This window comes from Copadichromis virginalis, linkage group LG8 (assembly GCF_057382275.1).
Source record: "Copadichromis virginalis isolate Kocher_CV1m ecotype Utaka linkage group LG8, C_Virginalis_male_GT1.1, whole genome shotgun sequence".
NCBI lineage: Eukaryota > Metazoa > Chordata > Actinopteri > Cichliformes > Cichlidae > Copadichromis > Copadichromis virginalis.
In genome coordinates, this window is record NC_140625.1 from 30,089,878 (window position 1) to 30,113,904 (window position 24,027).

General features: G+C 43.8%; 1 protein-coding gene across 1 annotated transcript in view; it reads right to left on the reverse strand.

Annotated features, from left to right (window-relative positions):
* Positions 1-519: 519 nt before the first annotated feature.
* htra1b (HtrA serine peptidase 1b) overlaps positions 520-24,027 on the reverse strand; it is a 29,700-nt gene continuing 6,192 nt past the window's right edge. The window contains exons 2-10 of the mRNA XM_085467057.1: positions 19,442-19,541; positions 18,568-18,682; positions 17,639-17,728; positions 7,731-7,925; positions 6,821-6,853; positions 6,330-6,444; positions 4,568-4,625; positions 2,166-2,261; positions 520-1,153 (exon numbers count right to left, since the gene is read on the reverse strand). Of these exons, the coding sequence (XP_085323183.1) occupies positions 985-1,153; positions 2,166-2,261; positions 4,568-4,625; positions 6,330-6,444; positions 6,821-6,853; positions 7,731-7,925; positions 17,639-17,728; positions 18,568-18,682; positions 19,442-19,541 (971 nt within the window). The 3' untranslated portion in view covers positions 520-984. The remainder of the gene's footprint in view (positions 1,154-2,165; positions 2,262-4,567; positions 4,626-6,329; positions 6,445-6,820; positions 6,854-7,730; positions 7,926-17,638; positions 17,729-18,567; positions 18,683-19,441; positions 19,542-24,027) is intronic.

The window sequence follows — 24,027 nt, forward strand, 5'->3', positions numbered from 1 at the left end:
ACTGGATGGCCAGGAAGCGTTCACGATGTCTTCTCCGGAGCTGATAATTGGTGTCTGTCTTGTGTCAGTGACGTAAAAGACGGATTTAATGCGACATGACCGTTCAAACAGCAGTCGCTTTCTAAAACATCTGATATGTATCGGATTCAGGACCACATACGAAAGTGACCCAGATCGGATTTGAAAATATCGGATTTGTGCCGTTCACACTGTCATACCATGATCGGATATGGGTCGCATAGGGTCCAAAAAATCGGATTTGATGCGCTTTCGCCTGCAGTGTGAACGTAGCCTAAGAGGAAGAGGAATACTCGGGGACTCCTCGGAGTTCAGGAACAGTTAAAATGTGAGAAAAAGCAAAAATGTTACACAAATTTCAAAGCCTGGCGTTCTTATTGAGATTGGCTGTGACTAATGTCAGCGGTTTCCCTCGATGCACCATTTGTAGTGAATATTTGTACAAATGTTGGGTAAATATAGGAAAATATAAATATAGAAAATCATGATTATTAATAAAGAGACTTTTTTAAAAATAATTTTATTCCCTTTTTTGAAAACATTGTCATCAAACACATACTGAAAAAAAACACTATTAAAAATATCCCATGGAGAACATACAGTACACAGTGATACTACGGAAACCTGCAGTAACCTCTTTGTAGCGACAGATGGTGTTAGTAGGATATAAAAGGTCTGTGAGGATGGAAAAGAGGAAAGATGAGAGCTAATATGAGCCGTACAATGACAGGGGTGAAGCATCAGATCCCAGAGTGACGAACCTCCGAAGGTGTGTCAGCATTATAAAAATGAAAGACGAGTAGCAGTACTAATAATTACAAATTCTAGGTGTGGCCCCAGACACACCCTAACATATTTGTTCTTTTTTTAAGTGTTCATGATTGGCTGAAAAACACTGAGAGCCAGCTCGAGATCGCGTGAGCGGTTAAGGTGTTGTGTTGAATGGTAGCTCAGTCAGCTGAGAGGTCAAGGGTCGACCTCCTCGGGGATGATGGTGAGGATGGCATCCTCGTTGCCTCGCCTCACCACCATTCGAAGCGTGTCGTCCCGCTTTATGGCAGCGCTGACGTCGCTGGCAGAGGTGATTCGTTCGCCGTTGATGCTGATGATGACATCACTCTCCTTCAGGCCGGCTCTGTTACAAAGAATGAAAAGAAAAGACGAGTTATTCTGGACTACCAAGAATAAAAAGGCATTCCTGACACACACCTCCATATTCCAGGGAAAGGATGAACTGAAGGGCTGCACAAGATCCAGTGTAATACAAAGAAGGATTATTTTGTACTGCAAATCATACAAAGCTGCTGTAGTAGAGTCCAAGAATAAAAATGTACAGATGGAAATGACACTGAAACCGTGTATCTGTGTTTCTGCTCTCATAGAGATTATTAGCTGTGGTAGTGACTGAAAATATGAGACTGACAGTAGTGGAAATGAGCTTCCTCTACATCCTCTAAAGGGGTCTGAAGTCAGCCTAGAGAAAAGGTGGGGAGCTCACTTATTTGCGAGGAGCTGAAAGTAGAGCACCTAGTCCTCCACACCAAAAGGAGGCTAGTTGAGGTGGTTCGGATGCCTGCAAAGTGACAGTTAAACACAGAGGCTCTACTTTCAGAGCTGAAGCGATGCCAAAGAGAAACCCAGATCTGCGCAGCTATGACTGAAGCAGTTTGTCCTCCCTGCCAGAGCAAGCTGGACGCTCTGGGTGGGAAACACTCGTTTTTCTGTTTTGCTGCTGGCTTCCAGGATGTTTCCAAAAAGGAAAACAGCAGCTTTAAAATCAGAGGTGAACTCTCCATACCCCGCAGTCAGCACGATCAGAGGCTCCTCCTGAGTGCCGTCTATGTTCTGCATGAACCAAGCAGACAACAAGAAAACAAACTCTGCCTGCTGTTTCCTCAGGTGGGCCGCTGCGGTTTGCTTTCAGCATGCTTGAGTAGCAAAAACCGTCTGCAGAAGCATGTTTGTAACCACCCAGCGTGCACTCTTGTACCTGCTTTAACATACCAGAACCCCTCCGATGCCAAATGTGCCACTTGTGCCTTGGAAATAAAACTCTCTGGACAGAGAGCTATCCTGTCCATATCCTGAACTTTTATGCCCCGATGTGAACTTAGTAGACAGTGAACTGGGTGAAATGAAACACTCACGCCTCAGCTGGAGTTCTGCTGATGACTTCAATGACGTACGCCCCAGAAGTGACATCTGGGAAGTCTGACTGCCGCTCCTTCAGCTCCTTGGCCAGCCTGAGAAAAGAGGAGAAAACCAGTGAGAACATGAGCTTCTGCACCGAATGTTTTCAGCACGTCATTCTGATGCATTTGATTTATTCTGGGCTCTAAAACTTCACTCAGATTAGAAGTGACATCCTGAGGACAGGGCAAACTCTGAGAAGCTGCATCTTCAACAAAGCCGACGGTGATGAACTATGACCTGCATCATGCAGTCACTGTGTTCACCACCTTTCTGGAGCAAAATGTCTGAAATGACAGGCCCAGATTTAAATGTGTGTGGTGCCTGAACCACGCTGACTGTCAGCATAATTAAGGCCTGTCAGAAAGAGTATTTTATTCTGAAGTGCCCAAGGCTCCGTCAAGTATTCTGTGGTTTGTAAGCAAAAATAAAAGAGATTAACTGCCCCAAATATGATGAAGATGCTGCAAAATATGACACATGCAGCATTTTTCTCATTATGCTGATCGGCGAATGGACATTTGGCGTCTCCAGCCGGTTAAATGGTGCTCCAAACCAGCAGAAGTGTTGTGTAGCGTTTTATCTTCTCAGTCATAATAACATTTGTGTTGCAAGTCCTGATTCACAGCAGTCAGAATGGCATCTGTGCTTCACACTGCATTATCACTAAAACAGCATATTCCACCCTGGAGCCATGTTGAGAGCATTAATCCCTCTGAAAATGTCTTTCACAAGAAATGGTCTCAAACCTGGGAGGTGTTTTCTAATTGTTGTGTGTTCAGAGCCGTTACTTCACACCAAGTTCTTTTAATACTTAAAATCAGTATGGTTGTATTTGAGTTTATGGGTAATTATGAGTTTTGATTCTTCTTTTCATTCTTTTTGAGTGATTCTGTGGAGGTTTGGGGCCTTGTTCTGATTGGATTATATCCCAGTGAGTCACTGATTGATTGTTTTCCCCTGATGTTACTGACCTCCTGCTCTTGCCTGGATCCCGTTTATTAGCTGCACTTTGCTAGCACTCTTTTTTGCCTTCAGAACTGCTCTTTGTGCCGAAGCTTCATCAAGGTGCTGAAAGATTTTGGTCCCTATTGACACGACAGCATCATTTAGCTGCTGCAGATGCACATCCATGATGTGAAGCTTCCTTTCCACCAAATCATGAGGATCTACTACAGGATTAAGTTTAGGTGGCTGTGGTGGCCATTTGAGTCTTTGTGACAAGGTGCTTTCTCCTGCTGGAAGCAACCATCAGAAGATGGTCCACTGTGGTTACACTGGGATGGACATCGTCCGTTTTCAGACCATTCTCTGTAAACATGGAGATGGTTGTGACAATCTGAATTATTCAGACCAGCATCCACGCCATGATCAAGGTCTCTGAAATCACCTTTCTTCCCCATTGTGATGCTCAGTTTGAGCTTCAGCAGGTCATACTGACCATGTGCAAACACCTAAATGCACGGAGCTGCTGTTACGACTGGCTGACTGTATATTTGCATTAAGAAGGAGTTAAGCAGGTGTCCCCAACAAAGTGACAGGTGAGTGTATATCCCTTCCCTTTCTCAAACCTTCTTTTACACTCTCAAGTGTGCTCGTTGGAGTTTTGCACTCAGCCTTTTATGAATATTGATAAATTTCAGCTTTTGTGTTTTTTCTGGCTGTTTTATTTAAGGAAGCTCCAACATAAGGACTGATATACATCAGCCAACCGTGTCCCAATGTGCAGCAGCAGCATGTTTTCACTTGCAGCAGGCTTGACAGTGCATCACCACACGATAGGTTTGACATGAATAAAGCTGACTGATGATCACTCGAGGAGGTTACCTATTATCTTGGCTTCTTGCGCAGTGTTGTGAAATGTAGAAAAGTTGGTACTTGGATGGAGGGTGAAACTTGAAAAGCGTAAATGTGATGGCAGATCATTTTAAAAGTACCTGAGGCATGTTTAAAATTAACAAGCTGTCATAAAGTGAGGGTTGTTTTGGTGATTTGGGGAGTTTCCTGCTGTGACTCTGGGCCAGCTTAGGCGGGTACTCTGACCCGAAGGCTGTGAACGCGGCCTGGCCCGGCTTACATTCCTGCTTAAAGCGATCATTTGGCAGCGGGTATCGAAAGCTAACGTCACCCTGTCGATATGATCACCGCCCTGATTATGTATGAAAGTCAGGATTGAGAAACATCCATTTTAGGGATCCAGGGAGCGTCAACAACACACTGAGTCGGGATTTAGATTTTCCAGGCTGCTCTCACAGAAATCAACACATTAAATAATCTTACAATTTAATCCTGTTTAAATGCAGTTTAGATGATTTTTCTGTGGATGTCAGAAGTAGAGGTGAGGGAAGCTGGGACTTACGATGAAGTGAGACTCATCATTCTGACGCCGATGTATTTCTTCTTCTGTGGTGTTTTACCTGCAGAACATAACAACAAAAATACCCTTTATGTCCATGTTATGGTCAACATCATCATCCTCTTCTATCACGTTTATCTAGTTTTAAAATCAACAAGTCTAAAGTGAAGTGTGAAATGTTTAACAGGCAGCTTTGAAATCTATCTTTGCGTTTTAGCTACAGTACCGTAACGTAACGTAGCCATGCAAACGTCTCAGAGTTTCAGGTACAGGTACGAGTACTGGAGGTGGGTGTGGCACAAGCCTGGAGCTTGTTTACTCTGGTCAGAGTCAGTTCATGAGTCTGTAAATGTGTGGCTTTTTCTCTTGATTTGGTTTCATTTCAAACAGAAAAACTGGAAGCAACCAAAAAACCAAAAAATGCATCACTGGAAACCACCATCAGTCTTCTTATTGGCTAAATCAGTCTGGGGTGAGAGAAATAAAGGTGCTGTGGTTTGGGTTCAAATCTCAAATCTGCTGACAGTTTGGTCACATCATGTTCTGGCCATGAGCGAACCACTCTGGAGTTACGTTTAGCTGAAAGGGTCTCAGTGCAGTTGTTTTGGTCTGCACCCGAGCATGATTACCGAAACAAACAAACTTCATCAAGGAGGAAAATAAACCGAGATTTATTTAACCGGGCGAAGCAGCTAAAATCCACAGAGCTCCACATGAAACTTTCTGGACTGGAAAAACAGATTTTAAGCTTTATTTAAAAACTGTATTTAAGTCAATTTTAGATCCAGTTTAGGTATTTCAATCTAAAGAGACAAAATCTGGGTTTTGTTTGTAATTTCAAAGCTAAATTGTAAAAAAATTGTCTCTTAGAGCGATAACAATAAGTGTTGATGCTCTCTGGGCATTTACTGGAGAAAACTTTCAGGGCTCTCATCTCCACCTGGGATAGGTGGGCGTCAAAATAAGTTATAACACATGGTCTCCTTTTACCCACATTTAATCCTAGGCTCATCCTCTAGCTGTGGTTCCCGATACTCTCCTGTTTATTGTCTCTTTCCTCTCGCCTCTTAAATACTGAGCCTGGTTCTACTTTCTTCCTGTTAAAAGGCAGTTTGTCCTTCCCACTGTCAGCTAATGCTTGCTCGTGGGGGCGTGTTGTGTGTGCTTGTGCATTGTAATGAAAATTCTTCACGGACAAGCTTGAGCAGCCACAAAAAACACGCAGGCACATGGACGTCCACACGCTCTCACCAAATGATGACAGAACTGCTGTGATTTGATGCCATTTAAATAAACTTGGATTCAATTTAGAAGTAATGAGTGATTACTGCAGCGGAAAAACTGAGAGAAACCTTAACCCTTATATCACATGACAAAACTTTAGTTCATGAAGAAGTGTTTCCTTGTAAATCTGAGCTGAAAATGTAGTTTTAAAAAATCTGATTTGAGGTGTGAATGTTTATTTTGATAAGGAATGACCTCAATATTCCTAATATAACTTAATGTTACTGCATGCTCACAGCAGTTAGGAATTTCTGTTCATCTGTGTTGAGCTTTTATTGCCTTTTAAACTGCACGGGTCTTTCTCTATAACTTAAAGAGACATTTGTCTACTTTTTGTAAATTATGTCTGGATCCATTTTTTAAACGCACAGCTTTGTGTGAGTGTTCGAGCATGTGAGACTTGTGCCACGTTGTCTTGCTCTCTTTGGCCTCGTCTGCTCCGTCTCTCTGACATCAGCTCCGTGATAACACTGCTACAAACCTTTAGCTTGTCTGTCGTGTGACTCTGCCAGGAACTGTCTGATCTTGTCCGAGGGGATGGCAAAGGAGATTCCTGCTGTGACCTTCAGAGTGTTGATGCCGATCACCTCCCCATCCTGCAGCACACACACAGGAACAAACTTTGATTTGCCAGCGTTTCTCAGTAAAAGCCAGAGTCCCACATGAAGCTTGTGAAACAGCCAATCTGACGCCTCTTTTTTTTCTGTGGCTGACTGAAAACAAGCTTCTAATCAGAGTCAGCTGTGGACCGGGACCCTGCGCCAAGCGTTACCTAAACTCTTTATTTACCTTTCTTAATAAGGACTTTATGCTTCTTGGTCTTTATTTATATGAGGTTATGTATTTCTCCGTTTTGCAACACGTGGATGTGGTCCAAGTAAAGGCAGAGCTCAGTTTCTGCTTCACAGATATCATTCTTAATGATACGGATACAGCTCAAACAGGTCATCTCACTTTTTCTCCTTCACTTACCAGATTGACTAGTGGTCCTCCAGAGTTGCCGTACTGCAAGAAAACAAACAAGCAAACAGTTAACGTGAATTCAGTGAATATTATTAAAACAATTATTTAATGCTTTACCCATTGAAAGCTTACTAGGAGAAACTTTTGCAGCTCTTTTTCTGAGCTGAGCGGTTTCTGTCATATTTCAGACCTGCTCATAGAACAAAACGACCGGGTGTGCATCGGAGGATGCTGAGGGTGGCCTCTTCCTATCCAGCAACCCTCCTATTGCAATGGTTATCAAAATGCATCCTTGTTGACACATATTGAGGTGTCAAAATTCATCATTAAGGGCGCAGGGGAGGTCTTCATATATCGTCTTTATGGGGGAAAGAGTTAAGAGCGACCTCCATGGCTGAAAAAATGACGAAAACATAGAAGCTTTGGAAAGTGCACTTCCACTAGTGGCCACTTGAGGCAACATTATCCGCCGTTTCTGAAGAGCTGTGAAGCCTCAGGACTAGTGTTTCTTTTACTGTGGCCATCATGTGACGAGAGGGGCGGGTCAAAATGTGAAACCATATCACAGATGATCCCTCACTCTGAAACATGGTATGACCAAGACTGTATGACAGCATGACCCAATGAATGACCGAGCTCATAAAGTTAGCAGTAACTGTATACAGAGGTTAGGCTAACGTGCCATTTTCCCATAGACTTCTATAGGACCAGAGATCCTTTGCAACTATCGCCATCTGGTGGCCCTCAGGTGGAATGCATGATTTTAGGCACTTCGGCACTGGTAACAGTTAATTTCTTCCTTACATGTATAGTATATAAATATGTCTCCCTTTTTGAAATTATTCTAACACTTAAATTTGAATTATTAGAGGTGTTTTTCAGACTTGATAAGACCCACACACTTTGTCCCTTCCCTTACATTGATGATGGCATCAGTCTGGATGTAATCCATGTCTGAGTTGCGCAGGCCAAGTTCTTTGCCTCCCCTTTGGGTGGTGCTGACGATGCCGGTGGTGACGGTGTTCTGCAGGGAGAACGGGCTGCCTATCGCGACCACAAACTCACCGGGACGAAGGTCTGCCGAGCGACCGAGCAGCAGCACCGGCAGCTTCATCTGTTGCAACAAAGAGAAGAGACGGACAGGACACAGAGTGAGACACCACACATGCGAATCAGCTGATCGAACAGAAGGAAGAGGTTATTTCTGTGCTGGTCTTGGTGCACAAAGCTACATTAGATTTGTTTAAAGTCTTCTTTTACATGTCTTTCTTCTAAATTGGGCAAAGAAAACAGAAAGTGAAACAAATGATCCGAGGTTTTCCTGGCTCAGAAGGGTGACAGCTCTGATCCTCTTACTGTAAAAATCACTGAGTGTCTTTCTTTGTTTGACAGAAACCTGCATTTTCCATTTTCTTTCTCTAGTCGTTGGATTATCAGAAATGACTACGACTGACCCCATTTAACAAGAAGTAAACAGTTTCACTTCAACGCTGCTGAACATGACAAACGCCTCCATGTGGGAAAAACCTTGATGGTGCACCATGATCGAAGGAACAGCAGCCCAGTTACCACACACACACACACACACACACACACACACACACACACACACACGTAAACAGCAGTTTATTCTCTTTAGGCCTGTGGAGACAGACGTGCGTTTCCTGTGGACAGCTGACTCAGCTCTCTCACTCCGACGAAGCCTCCTCTTAACCCCAAAACCCAAACTCTTAAATACAAATCACCATTTCAGTCGTGCAGCCTCATTGCCCCTGAGGATCACCGCTCTCTTCCAGTTAAACCTCAAACTGTAACAAGTATTTAGTTATTCAGCCCTACAGTTGAGGACTGAGGTTCATTCAGTAGTTCTCTGTAGCTGTCATTCTGGTACATCATGCCTGCAAAGTTCACCTTATTCACCTTAATACATCTGACATGTGTAAAAACGTTAGATGATTCTCTTATTCTCTAATATATCTTTTAAGGAGGTTTGCCAGTTAACAGTTATAATCCTTAAAGGCAGTTATTGTATATTCCTGTGTTGCAAATTGATGTAAACCTTACAAAACCAAACCGAGCATCAGACTATGACAAAACAACAGTTATGACCTAATGTTCAACAGTATTGCGTTAATGAGGTTACTGCAGTTTAGCAAAAGAAAAGCTGAGTGCACCTTTCTCCTACTGGAAATGCAAAGTTTATTTTGCCAGTGAAAGTGAACTGTTTGGACTTTTATGAGTAATAATTTGTTTAAATGCACTTTAATAGATTCTTATTACTCCCCGACTTACTCAGTGTCGCTCTCTCCTCCTCCTCTGTTGGTCTTTTCATTAAATCCAGGAAACATTCAGACTGAGCGCACGCACACACACACACACACACACACACACACACACACACACACACACACACACACACACACACTAAGGCTAAATATTCAATTCACTTTTATGTCCATTGTGCCAAATCACAACATCTCAGGGAAGCTTAAAGTTCAGGACCTTAAAGTTTCATTGAGGAAAACACAATGAAACAAGGAAAATGACACTTAGATGTTTGACCTTAATGTTACAAGACGAGTTTGCATGTTCTCCCCGTGTTTGCGTGGGTTCTCTCCGGGTACTCCGGCTTCCTCCCACCGTCCAAAGACATGCAGCTTGTGGGGATAGGTTAATTGGATAATCCAAATTGTCACTAGGTGTGAATGCGGGAGTGAATGGTTGTCTGTCCCTGTGTGTTAGTCCTGCGACAGACTGGCGACCTGTCCAGGGTGTACCCCGCCTCTCGCCCTACGACAGCTGGGATAGGCTCCAGCGCCCCCCGCGACCCTGAAAAGGATAAGCGGAAGCGAATGGATGGATGGATGGTTACAAGACTAATACGTGAGACACCGCCTCCTTACACTGTGAATTTCTTCATATTCATAAAAGGCAAAAAAGGGTGGTCTCCTTCCATCTTTGGTATACTCGCTGTTCAAAAACTGCAACACAATGTTGGCATCTCATGCACAGAGTCGCACTGCTGCAAACACTGCTCACACTCCCCCAGAGGAGATGCTGGGCTGATCTCGACAGGCGATGACTTAATGTCCAAAAGAACGACTGATTTGAACCCAGTTCCAACTGCTTGACTCACACTGACCACCCAGAGCATTTCCCCCCCTGAACTTCTCACCTTCTCCATCCTTAAAGTTTATTTTTTACATGAAGGTCATCATTAGAGACTACATCCCTCTTATATACAGTTTATCTGATATGGAGAGCCATACAGCCTTGCAGACTGACGCCACAAGCTTCATTCCTGGGCGAACTCCTCTTCCTTCCATGCACATAATTCTTATCTAGAGGCATGCAGTTGGTTTTCAGATATGCTGATATCACCTAAAGCTCAACACGGGTTTTACCGAGAATTTGTCTTCTGAGGCGAAGGCATGTCAGCACTGTGGTGATGCCAAGTGGAATCTGGGTTTAACCTTATCTGACAAACTGCTGTCCTCTGCAAATATCACAGCAGAGACCTCTTGTGCTTGTGTGGTGCTCCTGTAGCACATCCGAGCCGAAATCTAACCGTAAAACAACCCAAACCTCACCATCAAACTGCAAGGCCGATATTCTGCTGGAGAAGAGGGACATCACTGGGTCACAAGGTACCTGAAAACATAATTTTTCTGCCTATAAAAATATTTATAGATTTATAACGAATAAAAAATCCAAACTTTAAAATTGGCTATTAAAGACAGTGTAGCTTCATGTTGTTCATTGACTCGGTGTTCAATTCCCACCTTCTTCAATGCATTTAAAATCCTAAGAACCTTTGGCTCCAGCCCGCAGCAGTCTGGAGGCCAACCCTCCGTGAACTGCCCGCTGGCCCACTTCACGCCGTCCTACTAACCTACTTCAGCCCCACATGGATGACGTGGAACAGAAAAACTGAGACATAAAGCAGTCATGATGTTCGGACCCAACTTTTATCAACACCACACTCCACCAAGCATGACAAATGTCTGTTTCTCTGTAAGTGTGTGTGTGTGGTTTGTTTTGCTGCTGACAGACACATGTGTTGCCAATTTCCTCCGTTAAGTAACAAGCCTGAAGGCTCTGACCCACTTTTGCTTAAGGTTTTGTAAGCGAGAGAGTGACACAGAAAAACTCTGAAGGGAGAGAGTGAAGGAGGGACAAGGTGAGAAGGAGGGCAGAAAGGAATGAAGGGTAGATGAAAAACAGAAAGGATGGAAGCAGATGTGACAGATGTGGAGGCATCTCAGCTCGAGCAGAAACCGGGCGTGCAGTGAAAGCTTGCCCGAAAGCACAGGTATGATCGACACATTTGTACATGACTGCTGCCCGGGCCCGTGGATGCTGGCAGGTGAGGAAACAAAAAAAAAAGTGAAACCTGAAACAGAAGCCAAATGTGAGATCGAAATCTGTTCTTTATGTCAGTCTCCCTGCTCACCCAGATCAGTGAAGGCACACAGTGCTTGAAATGAGCTTGAAAAGTGTATAAATTCTATAAAATACCAAATTTTGCACAAATCAAATTATTTAAATCATTAAAAAATTCTTAGTAGCACATGTAAAAATATCATTCACTGTTACAGATGTTGTTTTACTCTATTATTTGTTAATGTTCACAGTATTTGTATTGTAAAACTGTTATTGTGCTTTTGTATGAATGCATTTCATATGAATGCAAGAGCACACCCTTTTCACATTCTTTTTAGTTGAATCTATGAAAAATGCCAGACATAACACCGTTAAGTTGTATTTGGGTGCCAAGAAGGTGATTCACAAAGTGCTATTAGCCAAAAATGTAGCATTTCTTGGCACAGGGTGCAGCGTGCTCTTAAAAAAAGTTGACTAAACTGGACGAGTGAGGACAAAAGAAGAATTGTCAGGCCTGGAAGAAAAATGTACAGCAGATGAACAGTATCTGAATGTCACGACGTTAAGAAATAAGAAAAAAACAGCAAAGACCTGACACATCTGGAGCTCCCGCTGATCGATCTGCTGTTCACTGAAGTCTGATCAGAGTGACCTCAGGGAGGGGCGTCTGTCAGGAAGCTATTCACAAGGAAGGCAAACAGGGAGAAATGGGGAACGGGTCTGATGCAGTTATGAATCCAAATGTGATGTTTTTGGTTCAAATCATCACAGAGGCCACGAGAGAGGTACAACAGTGTCTACAGCCAACTGTAAAACAGGAAGCTCTGCCATTGTTTGCATCTCAGCCAGTGGAGCTGATCTTGCAAAAATTAATGGAAAAGTTGGAAAAGTGTGGTCAAAGGATCTGATTGACAGCAGACGTCAGTGTGGGATCATCTCGACAGCTGACGTGACTGAAATAGGAATAAACAAAGTGACGACTGGATTTCTCAACACAACCTGATATTTAAACTTCTCAGTATTTATGCTTTAAAGGTACATTTTGTAAAAGCTCTCTGCAAAATGCAGTGAACACCACAAGGTGGCAGCAGAAAAATTCAGTGTAGTTGTTCACTTATTTCCTTTTCTTTGTTGCTTGAAACTAACGTGCATTTAAACCGGCGACCCAAATACCTGAAAACGTAAACAACAGAATGCTAAAATAATGAATCCCAACAGGAATCTGTGGGCATTATTCCAATGAGGTCCCCATAAACAAACACACACGCTAACGCACTCGCTGTCAAACATATACAGACATAAACAATGTGAGTCAGGTTATGAAAGGATTCGTTCAGCTGTTCTAATCAGACCTTTAAACCACAAACAGCTCGAAACATCTGAAGCCACCATCCAACGCACCGCCCACCGAGCTCCGCCCACCAGGAAAATGACCGTGTTCACCCCTCTGTGGTTTTTAGGATGACGGCGCGCTGTCCGGGCTGAGATTACAAAGTCAACGGGCCAGGGTCGGTATTAATTTAAGAGACAGCGACACAGCGGAGAGCGAGACGAACCACAACAAGCAAGACAGCAGCGGTTCGGTTCATCCCTTTAATCCTCTGCTGTCATCATCAGCCCTCTCCTTTTCATTATCCGTCACTGCTTCCTCTGCTTTTCGTGTGTTGCTCAGTCTTTGAGGAGGATCTGCTCTGTTTTTCCTCATTTTCTGTCAGAAATGACGGAAATCTTCTGCAACAGTGGTGGATGGACAAAGTTTCCAAAAGTAATTCCTGTAACCCAGAAGTTCAAACTCCTCAAAACACTAAACTTCACATATGTCTGTGAAGGTTCTCAGACCCCCTGGACCCCCATCAGGGGGTCCTTTTGTCCCTCTGTGGGGGGGAAACTCCCACTAGGTTTAAATCTGGGACTCCCCACCATTTGACCTTAGAACTGAAGAAGCTTCTCGGATGAGAGGTGAAACGTCTTCAAGCAACTTGAAGAAGTCCAGACGCTTTTCTTTGCAAGCTCCTTTGACTAAACTTCACAGTTTTTCTACTGTTGGCAAACATGGTCATCTCAGGCACATCAGTCCCACCCACCAGCTGTTCAAACTTTCTGCTTATGAGGGGCAACCAATCAGAGGAAAGTGGACTGAAGTCAAAGACATCTAAAATAAGCAGAATACGAATGAGCGGCTGCTAGATAAAGAAGGATTATTTCAAACTGTGAATCATGCAAAGCTACTGTAGTGGAGTCATGAGCAAAAGTAAGCTGGACATGAGCAGAATCAGTCCCTGTTAAGAAAACTATTGTTGTTGTGTATGAAGAAATGGACCAGAGAATTTAAATAAGTAAAGACCTTCCAACATTAGAGAAGCCCAACAATTAGACAAGCCCCGATCAGCAGCGCATGGTGATGGTGGGCAGGAAGAAGTCCTTTGTAAGACCGCTCCTGACTGAGACCACCCTGCCTCTTACTCTGATAAAGGTTAATACAACATGTCACAGTATGAAAAGTGTAGCTGAAGTATAAATATGGAGCAGTTTGACCCAGTTTGTCTCAGCGCCCTGACATCTCACGAACATGTAAAACAAATAAAACATCATCTTTTCCTTGTGTTCTCCTTTTGTCTCTCGCTCCTCTCATCTCTCACTCTCTCTTGTCTTTCATGCAGGGCACAGACAGACCTTTCAACTGTTGAATTAAACAAACAGAGCAGAGATTTGCCAACTTTTTGAGGAATTCACCGAGGGGATAAAGCCTGTGAAGGAAAAATAACACCAGAGAATTCAAACCTCGTAATTAATGACATGAAGCAATGGTGTCAGCAGAATTCCGGCAGATCTCTGTAACCCTAAAATGATCTCTCTCCCTCTCTCACATTAACTCCTTATTATCACCACTTCATCTGATGTATCTTATATGCTAAGCTTGGAGTGTTTACAGTGGCGCTGTTGGTGCCGTGTTATTAACAGAACAGATCAAATCTGCCTTCGGCCTTCAGACGTCCTGGACTGTTAAAGCTGATCATTTCCCGTAAGCTGCTTGTGGGCACGTGTCAGGGAAAATGATCAGTGTTGGACTGAGGTGGAATATCACCGCGAGGCTTCATTAAAAACAACACCCAGTAGCTCCTGTCTGCACATGCTTCCATGATGCATACCTGAGAGGCAACACAGATTCTTATAAAACTATATAAACTTAAGATTCAAATGCAAATCTGTCTCCACTGAGCTGAAACCTGAACGTTTCTGGATTCTTCTGCACGCTACTCGATATTTTTCTGATCAGATTTATCAGTAAAAACAAGCTGATAAAGCCTCTGATGTTCATTTCCAGCTCACTGCTTCACTGGACACGAACCCCGCTCGCTCAAAGACACGACCACTCACTGCCCGAATCACACACACACAGGGAACATCTGATTCACATAATGCTTTCCCTAGCCCATTACCCTAAACCTCACCATAACTTAATTGTAACCCTGTCACTAAAACCACATCTCAAAAATGCCTTCAAACTTGTTGGGACCAGGATTTTGGTCCCCACAAAGACATGAATACACACACGTGCTTCTAGTCACCTTTGCTGAAACAGTGCTGCAAATTATGTGATGTTCCTAAACCCCGTGAGTTTGTGCATCTTCACACAGAGTGCGCACACAGAGACACACACCCTGCCGACGGCCAAACACGCCACTTGAAACCACCACCGTCTCCTTCTGACGGGCAAAACGTGACGTCACATCCTACGGCGATGGTGTCTCTGTGCGGAGCTTTATCACGTAAGTGTGAAGAACTGGAACACGTAACTGGATTCAGGCTTTTTTCTGGGAATAAAGTCCAATCATGTCTCACTCTGAAAGCTGCAAAGCTGAAACGCCAGAATAAACTGGTGAAACCTCTGAGTACTCATAAGGCTTTACACTACCCTGCTTAATTTCACGAAATTTCGTGGTTAAGCTCTAAATCGTGTCACATTCAGCAGCCCTCAAATCTGGAAATGAGTTTGCAGTTTCTGCACTTCCTGTTCGCTCATCGTAAAGTCAGCTGCACCATCAGTTTCAGGGTCCCAGTCGTACTCGTGTTTAAAGCTTCCTGAAACTTCCTGCACGCACCTGACCTTTGGAGGTCTAAACGTCTAACAGACCACAGAGCAGAGACCGTGTGCCAGAGTTTGTTTTGGACTTTACATGCAGATTGATTTGCTTTGACTACAAGAAAGAAGTCGATGGAATGGTTCACATTGTTTCAGCTCTACAAGTGATTTCAAACCCACGGCCTGAGGATGTAAAGTCCCATTCCAGGGTTTTGCAACAATCTTGTCGTCTTTGGCTTCCTCTTGATTGTCTTCACCTGTGTCTAATTGTCAGTTAGACCTCAGTGTGTATATACTGTATACCAGGGGTCCCCAATCCCAGTCCACGAGGGCCGGTGTCCCTGCAGGTTTTAGGTGTGTCCTTGATCCATCACAGCTGATTTAAATGGATAAATTACCTTCTCAACATGTCTTGAAGTTCTCCAGAGGCCTGTTAAAGAACTAATCATGTGATTCAGGTGTGTTGACCCAGGGTGAGATCTAAAACCTGCAGGGACACCGGCCCTGCAGGTTTTAGATCTCCCGCGGACCGGGAGAGTATACCCTGCTGTATACTCTCAATCACAGTGTCTGTTTAGTGCTGTTTATCTCCTTTATCAGGCTGTCGGGCATTAAGCTTTAATGTTTAAAGTTTCTGAGCTCCCAGTGTGTTAGAAATAAACAGCACCACACAGCACACATGTGATAAAATGAATTAACTCCAGCTCAAAATGTTTAAGAACCTCGTCTTATTTGCAAAAGCGTTGTGGTTTTTTTTGTTCTTTGGAAAAAAATTTCACCATGTTACCATCCTCACCTGATAAGGCAGGGGTCGGCAACTCCAGGCTTGGGGACGGTGTCCTGCACGTTTTAGATGTGTCCTTAATCCAACACAGCTGATTCATATAGTTAAATGACCTCCTCAGAGGCCTGGGAATGAACTAATCATTTGATTCAGGTGTGTTGACCCGGGCGAGATCTAAAACCTGCAGGACACTGGCCCTCGAGGCCTGGAGTTGGACACACTGTGATCAGGTCTCTGGTTAGAGCAGGCAGCAGGTGTCATGTGAGTGTGCTCAGCGGCTTAGCAGAGACTTTAATAAGTGATGTTGTGATACTGTTATCACAAACTGGGGGTTTTGGTTTAAAGCCTGAATATGAACTTCCTTATGTTGGTGTGTGTTTCTTATGTTACTGTGGACTTTTCTTCTTTGGTATTGGTGATTAGTAGTGCAATAATAATTTAATCTCCAAATGCATAAACACGTGGAGTCTGTGTTTTTGATATTGTGAAAACGGCGTGTGGCTCAGAGCTTGTATAACGCGCCCTGTTTGCTTTCATAAGTACAGCTGGACTTCATTTCCTTCAATTCATTTCCTGTTTTCTCACATTTTCGGAGCTCCTAGAACTGCTACAGAAATTCTTTTATAACTCCTGTGTGCGCGGACTCAGAGTCTTGTGGTATCTGCATTTTATGGCTTTTTTCTCTTCTGGTTTCCAGTCTTATGAAAGCAGTCCAGATCACAGTTGCATAAAACACTCTGTTTGCTTTATGCAACTCAGTACAGCTGGACATCATTTGCTTTAATGATGAATGACTTTAACTACCTGTCTTTAAACACAGACTGCACACAGATGCATCTGTCCTGTTTTCACTTTAGTATTAAATCTGAAACTTCACATAAAAGGTTTTAATACATGAATTTGACGTGTGAGGACAGACTTCTGCACAGGATGTAGCAGCTCTGACTGTCTGGACAAAATGGGACGCACCCACCCTTTCATTCTAAAACTGTCGTCCCATTACATAAATGTCGGTAAAAACCTCTCTTCCTGGCTTGAATCTGGCTGCCCGGTCATCCCAGAGAAAAAAACAAAGAGTGTGAGGAAGCAAAAACTCAAAGTCGCCCCAAACCAAATCGCTCCGTTTGTCTCCACTTGCCCCACTCACACCCACTCTCATGACTCATCACTTTATTTTGCCCCAGAATGATCTTTCGGAGCCAAAATCAAAGGCAGAAGTTCAGATAAATGTTCACAAAAAGCATGCTTCACAACAGGGTATAAATGCACAAATTCAACAGCTTGCTTTGCAAAATAAAAGCGAGTGAGATGAAAGAAAGCAAAGAGGTGAGAAGAAACGAGGGATTATGAGAAACTCTATCTTAAATTTTAAAACAGAAAATACAGAAATACACAAAAGAAAAAAAAGGTGGAAAAATGGAGATGCAAAAGTAAATTTTCCAGCTAACTCGCTCGGATCGCTTTCTCTGCTCCAACAACTGCGAACTTTTGAGATGGAGCTGACGTGAAGATGAAAAAAGAACAAAAAGAAAATGAAATAGGGGCGTCCTCACTCTCCAAGCGTCTGCCTGCTTACCGGTGTATCGATCTTGATCAGAGCGATGTCTGCCTTCTCGTCGATGTCTTTGATCTTGGCATCATATGTGGCTCCGCTCTTCAGCTCCACCTGGAGGAAATTAAAAGATCTGATCAGAACTCAATGTCCTGATCCAAAATGGTCATAAACTGTAAATAAAAGATGGACGAGGCCACCAGGATGTTGCCAGTTTGTTAACAGAGTCCTGTTTTTAAAGCGGTGAGTATTTTCGGCCATCAGCGTCGTTGCTTGTTGTAACCAGATGATGACCGAGGAGCTGACTCTGACACCGGGGGATCCTGCATGCCCATGTGGCACCACATTAAACAGGATTAACTTACAGAAATGTATTAGGTTGTGTTCAATAGGACGAGAAAATAATGGCCAGAGACTATAAATCGTTTACAGCCAAAGAAATTGCCCATAAGAAGAATACAGCTTTACGACAGTTTCACACTGGCTTCACTTAGTACAGTAGAATCAAAAGCTACTTCCATCTTTTATTTACAGTCCATGCATCCACAGCATCCACCTTGTCTCATGATGATGATGTTTAAACCAGCACAGACGGATTTCAGGCCATTATCCACAAACCTACATATCCAACCGAAATGAAGCTACACAATTCTGCCTGCAGGTCTGCAAGCTTATTTGCAACCCACCCAACCCCAGCTTGTTCTTTCCATGCTGTTTTTGACTTTTTTAGTCTCATATGTTGTCACTGATGCTACTCTCTATTGGTCCTGACTATATGGCAGGTTGTGCAGCCACTGCATCTTACAAGATAAGGATTGTAGCTTAAGTGAGTCCAGTTAGTTTTCATCAAAAGCTATTTTGATGTGAACACATTGCTATACATTTTTAACATAATATAACATAATGGCTAGTGAAATAGGATGTTGTGAAGACGTTTCCAACAGTTTGCATACCTTCACTCTGTGCTTGTTGGCCACCACATGGGCATTGGTAACGATGAGTCCGTCCTCTGATACAACGAACCCGGAGCCGCTGGCTACGGGAACCTCCCGCTTGGAAAACATCATCCTGAGAAGAGAGAGGGAGAGACGAAAGGCTTGGCTCTGACTTCTGATCTCAAACAACATCAAGTGGACATGGTCAATTGATGGATCGATCACTAAAGAGCAGGCTTTGATGTAAGGGTGTAAAGAGGTATTTTAAACTGTATTTAAGAAAAACCAAGTCTAAAGTTCTGCTTGTAGCTTTAACATTTACTCTTCAGCATGGAAAGAAACAAACACGTGTCATTAGTTTTAAGATATTTGGCTGTAAAATAAAATGATCTTTGACTCAGTGAGAGGACCCAACAATGTCTCAATTTATTGTTTCTGGAACATAAACATCAGCGAACAATGTACTCCAATCCATTCAACTGTGCTTATTGGATGATCTGAGAAAGGTCCAAGGATCATTAAAATCATTAAGACAGCATCCACGAACCTCACATCACATTTCACTGTGACTAAAAGTGGCGAATCTACCAAAACCAAACAAATGCTGATCATTCTAGAAAAGAACTGGTAGTTAAAAACCTGAAGAACTCAACACATTATGATTGTTTTGATTGATTTAACCAGAAAAAGAAAATTCTGCTCTCTGAGATTGTCCCGGTAACAACAGGCCGGGTTAACCCAGCGTTTTTTCATTGGCCAAAGAAACTAACTCCTGGAAAAAATCCAGGCAAGCAACCACTGAGGCAATGCGTTGCTTAAACCGACAATTAAGAACTTTATAAAGGCTCCCATCCATATTTTAAAGGTTTACAGATGTCTGGATCACTCTTACTTGCGATACAGTTCAATATGAACGACAGCAGGCGCGATCTTCTCCACCACATCAGCGATGAAGTTGTACTTGTAGCGAAGACTGTCGGGGTTCTGCTGACCTGAAGGGAGTAAAACACCATGTCACTGTATCGTCACACACACACACACACACACACACACACACACACACACACACACACACAGTAATCCACTGTGAGCATTCTGAAAGGGACTGCAATCAGCAGCTGCAGGGGAGGAAAGATCTGGTGGATTTTGGCCGACCGCAGTCACAGAGGAGATAAGAGGCTGGATAAGAAAATTGAAATGTTGCAAACAATCATCATCTAGTATTAGTCAGACTTTCAGCTTCAGTGTGGTGACTGCATGAGGTTCAGGAGACCCAAACCATAGCCGCTGTGTTAAACCACATCCAGATGTGGAGTGCAGTGTATATGAAGCGCACGTATGCGAGCAGCTGCAGCCTGTCTGCTGCTCCCACTGATGCTTAGAAAACAAAGGAAATGACTCAGCGCCTCAGAAGATGCGGAGGTATCAGGGGGGGGGAGGCGGGGCTATTCCTGCATAACTGTCACTGTCGCCTTACATAACCCCCTCCTGGTTCAACCCAGAGGTGCTGCAACATCTGGAAACTCAGATCTGCCGGGGCCAGTTAGCAGACAGCCTCTGCCATCTGTGTGTGTCGTAAACATGATTCCTCAGAGCAGTGTGACATAAAAGCAGTTGTTAAACAACAGTGCTTACAGTCCAGTCACCATTCAAACTTCACTTGTGTGACCATTAAACAAACTAGAGAGAGCTTTCTTTGTTTAAGTGAGGAGACATGGAGCTACTGCATAGACATATACAGGTGAACTCAGTAATGCCAAAGATGGTGACCAAAAATATTAGCCAGTGACATGGTTGCACTGACAGGTTCAGCTCTGTGGCATGCAGTCTCGTTATCGTACCGCTGTTAAAGAAGCTGTGAAGTGAAATCGTGGTCATGCACTAAAGAATTACAACTTATGAGAAAAAAAGATTTTTTTGGATGGATGGATGGAAGGTAGGACGGCGGGCGGAAGGGTTAATGGATGGATGGCTTAATGGGTGGATGGATGGATGGCTGGATGGATGGATGGATGGACAGATGGATGGGTGGATGGAGGGCTTAATGGGTGGATGGATGGATGGATGGATGGATGGATGGATGGAGGGCTTAATGGGTGGATGGATGGATGGATGGATGGATGGATGGATGGATGGATGGATGGATTGATCGACAGATGGATGGGTGGATGGAGGGCTTAATGGGTGGATGGATGGATGGATGGATGGATCGACAGATGGATGGGTGGATGGATGGCTTAATGGGTGGATGGATGGATTAATGAGTGGATGGATGGATGGATTGATCGACAGATGGATGGGTGGATGGAGGTCTTAATGGGTGGATGGATTAATGAGTGGATGGATGGATGGATGGATGGATGGATGGATGGATGGATGGATGGATGGAGGGCTTAATGGGTGGATGGATGGATGGATGGATGGATTGATTGATCGACAGATGGATGGGTGGATGGATGGATGGATGGATGGATGGATGGAGGGCTTAATGGGTGGATGGATGGCTTAATGGGTGGATGGATGGATGGATGGATGGAGGGCTTAATGGGTGGATGGATGGATGGATGGATCGACAGATGGATGGGTGGATGGATGGATGGATGGATGGATGGATGGAGGGCTTAATGGGTGGATGGATGGCTTAATGGGTGGATGGATGGATGGATGGATGGAGGGCTTAATGAGTGGATGGATGGATGGATGGATCGACAGATGGATGGGTGGATGGAGGTCTTAATGGGTGGATGGATTAATGAGTGGATGGATGGATGGAAGGATGGATGGATGGATGAACAGACGGACGGGTGGATGGATGGATGGATTAATGAGTGGATGGATGTATGGATGGGTGGGTGGATGGATGGATCGACAGACGGACGGGTGGATGGATGGATGGATGGATGGGTGGATGGGTGGATGGATGGATGGATGGATGGTTTTTGTAAAGCTGTTTTGATCCACTTTGGTAAATCCATACGTGTAGTTTTTGACCACTGAAGTTAAAAAAAGGATCTTCTTGTTGTCTCCGGCTCTTTTTAAGTGCTCCAGGTTTCTCTCAGAAGAGATGTTTGATTTCAAGTGCTTTCTTTAACTTGTGGCACCATCTTTGTAATAGGCCACTTCCCCCCACCATGTGGTGGGCTGCGGGCTGTGTGATCAAGTTAAAAGAGACTTTCACAATACTTTTTTCTTTTTTTAGGTGGTGATTCATCTTTATTGGTGTTTAGTTGTGGTTTGCTCCAATAAGTGATCAATTTCTCCACCATTAACCTCCTTGATGTTAATCGGGGCCTTTGAAGCGTCACATTACCACCATCTAGCAGCTGTGTGAACAGAGCCGAGTTCCTTTTGAGCAAACCGTTGGAAAGATCTACACGAGACAGAGCAGAGCGACAGTGAAGGCATATCTCTGTTTGTCCTCAGGGTCACTGATCTCAGGATCATACTGTATCATATCTCAGCTGACTCCCTCCACATATTTCAGATGTCTGCAGATTTTATCTCCATGAATCATGAAGAATCCCGACCTCATTCTTCATAGCGATCACCTCGCTGCAGTTCATACCAGCTCTGCTGATAACGCTGCTTTCACTTGGAAAAAAGACAAGAAACAACTTGTCCTTTGACCTCAAAATAGATAGAAAATAGACTGTATTTGTAAATGAGCCTCTACACTGGTAGTCGGCCATAATGAAACAGTTTATTGTGCATTTAAATGGCATTACTTTAAAATGAGACTCTAAGTGTGGCTTTTATATTGTTAGTCTCCTGCTGCCTCCACTGCTCTGCCCTCATGTTTCTCCTCTCGAGTTTTTGTTGGGAGGTACTAAAACTTGTGGAGCCATTTTGATGAAATGCAAACACCAAGAGAAGGGCAATGAGGGACAGGTGAACTCAATCAGACACTAACGAAAGAAGGAAAGAGAACAAAGGAGGGAAGGAAACACTGACAGCCACATGAAGATGTAACTTTTTTCAGGCAAACAATTTTTACTGCAGCTGTGCAAAAAGCAATGAATGGACACATTAAAGATGTTGACTCGTGGCAAAGAAAACAGAGTGGAAACAGATCACTTTCTTGTGTGAACCAGTCCCCAAAAAATCCACACAAATCCCAATTTTTTTAAGAAAAGAAGAAATGCTGTCAGCACAAACTATGGTGAAAGCCACCCCTAAGCTTTAGGCTTTAGCTGGATTGAGGATGTCAACAGCCCTCAGCCCGACTGCATCATCTATCAGAGGTTGGCTAATGCTAACATGGTGGGCACTTAAAAAACAAAGATCCCTTTTAAAAGGAACTTGGCTGATCAAAAAAACACTTAATCTCAACCAGAAGCAACAAGACTGTTTGATGGAATGTGGTCTTAAAACGTGATAAAGGTACAATGTGTGCTTAAAACAATGAAGGTGCGATGCTAGGTCCAGATTGCTGCAGATGTGCCATAAAAAGTGTTAAAGAAGAAGAAAGACTATTGTGAAGCTGTTTATGGATACACGCACTTGGACACAACTCAGGTCTGAGGCTGTCACATTCTCACATCAGTCCAGTCCAGGCTTGAGTCAGTCTGAGTCTGTGATGACTTTTCCTGAGCCTCTGCTGCAGCTGACCGTCAGTATGTGCTGATGTGAGTTTGGCTGGTCGGCTGCAGATTAGCGGTTTGCCAGCTGCTGCAGCTTTGAAGTGAACTGAATGGAGTCAGTCAGATGTGCAAAGAAACGCACTGCAGGTGTCGGTAACAGCACTGCACGCCGTGAGGTCAACAGAGGCCATGTCCACACTGGCGCAGTGAGCGACGCTGAAGCCGGCACACTGTAAACAACCAATGCTCACATGTCAGCGACCCCGATTGCCCCGACAAGGAGAGCTTTCACTTCAGTTTCTGCTCACAAATGATGACAGAGTTTAAATGGATATGGCTGTTGTTGTTCATTTAAGCCAACCCAGCCTCTGCAGTGATACCACTGCTCGCGGCAGTGTGCCGACAGCTGGGTCTCCAGCCACGACCAGCAGTGTGCACCATGAATTTATTCCCCGGGGTCAGATGATCAGAGTGGACTTCTGCTGTATAGTCCTGAGCTGTCCTTTGGAGAACACTCAGGGGAAATGTAGTGGGCGATCCATAGAAGTGCCACTGAAAACAATCCAGAAGTGCACATGAAGATGACCTTGAGTGTCTTTAAAGCAGATATGCATGGACCTGTTCTTAGGAACCAGCCTTAAACATGTGATGCCCACAACCATCTATGTTTAGCAGCTACTAACAATTATTTTAGTCATTTCTTATCTATTGTGTTTTTTCTTGACTCATTCTATCTTTTGGTCAAAGCGAGTTGTCTTTAAATGTGTTTTGTAAGTAAATTTGAGTCGAGCTGCGAAAAAACCAGAGCAGCTGGAAAGATCCCAGCAGGTGCAGAGAGAACAAAGATGGTCTATGAGGAGACAGTGTTTGCCGCTGACCCACTGCGCTGCTGATATTG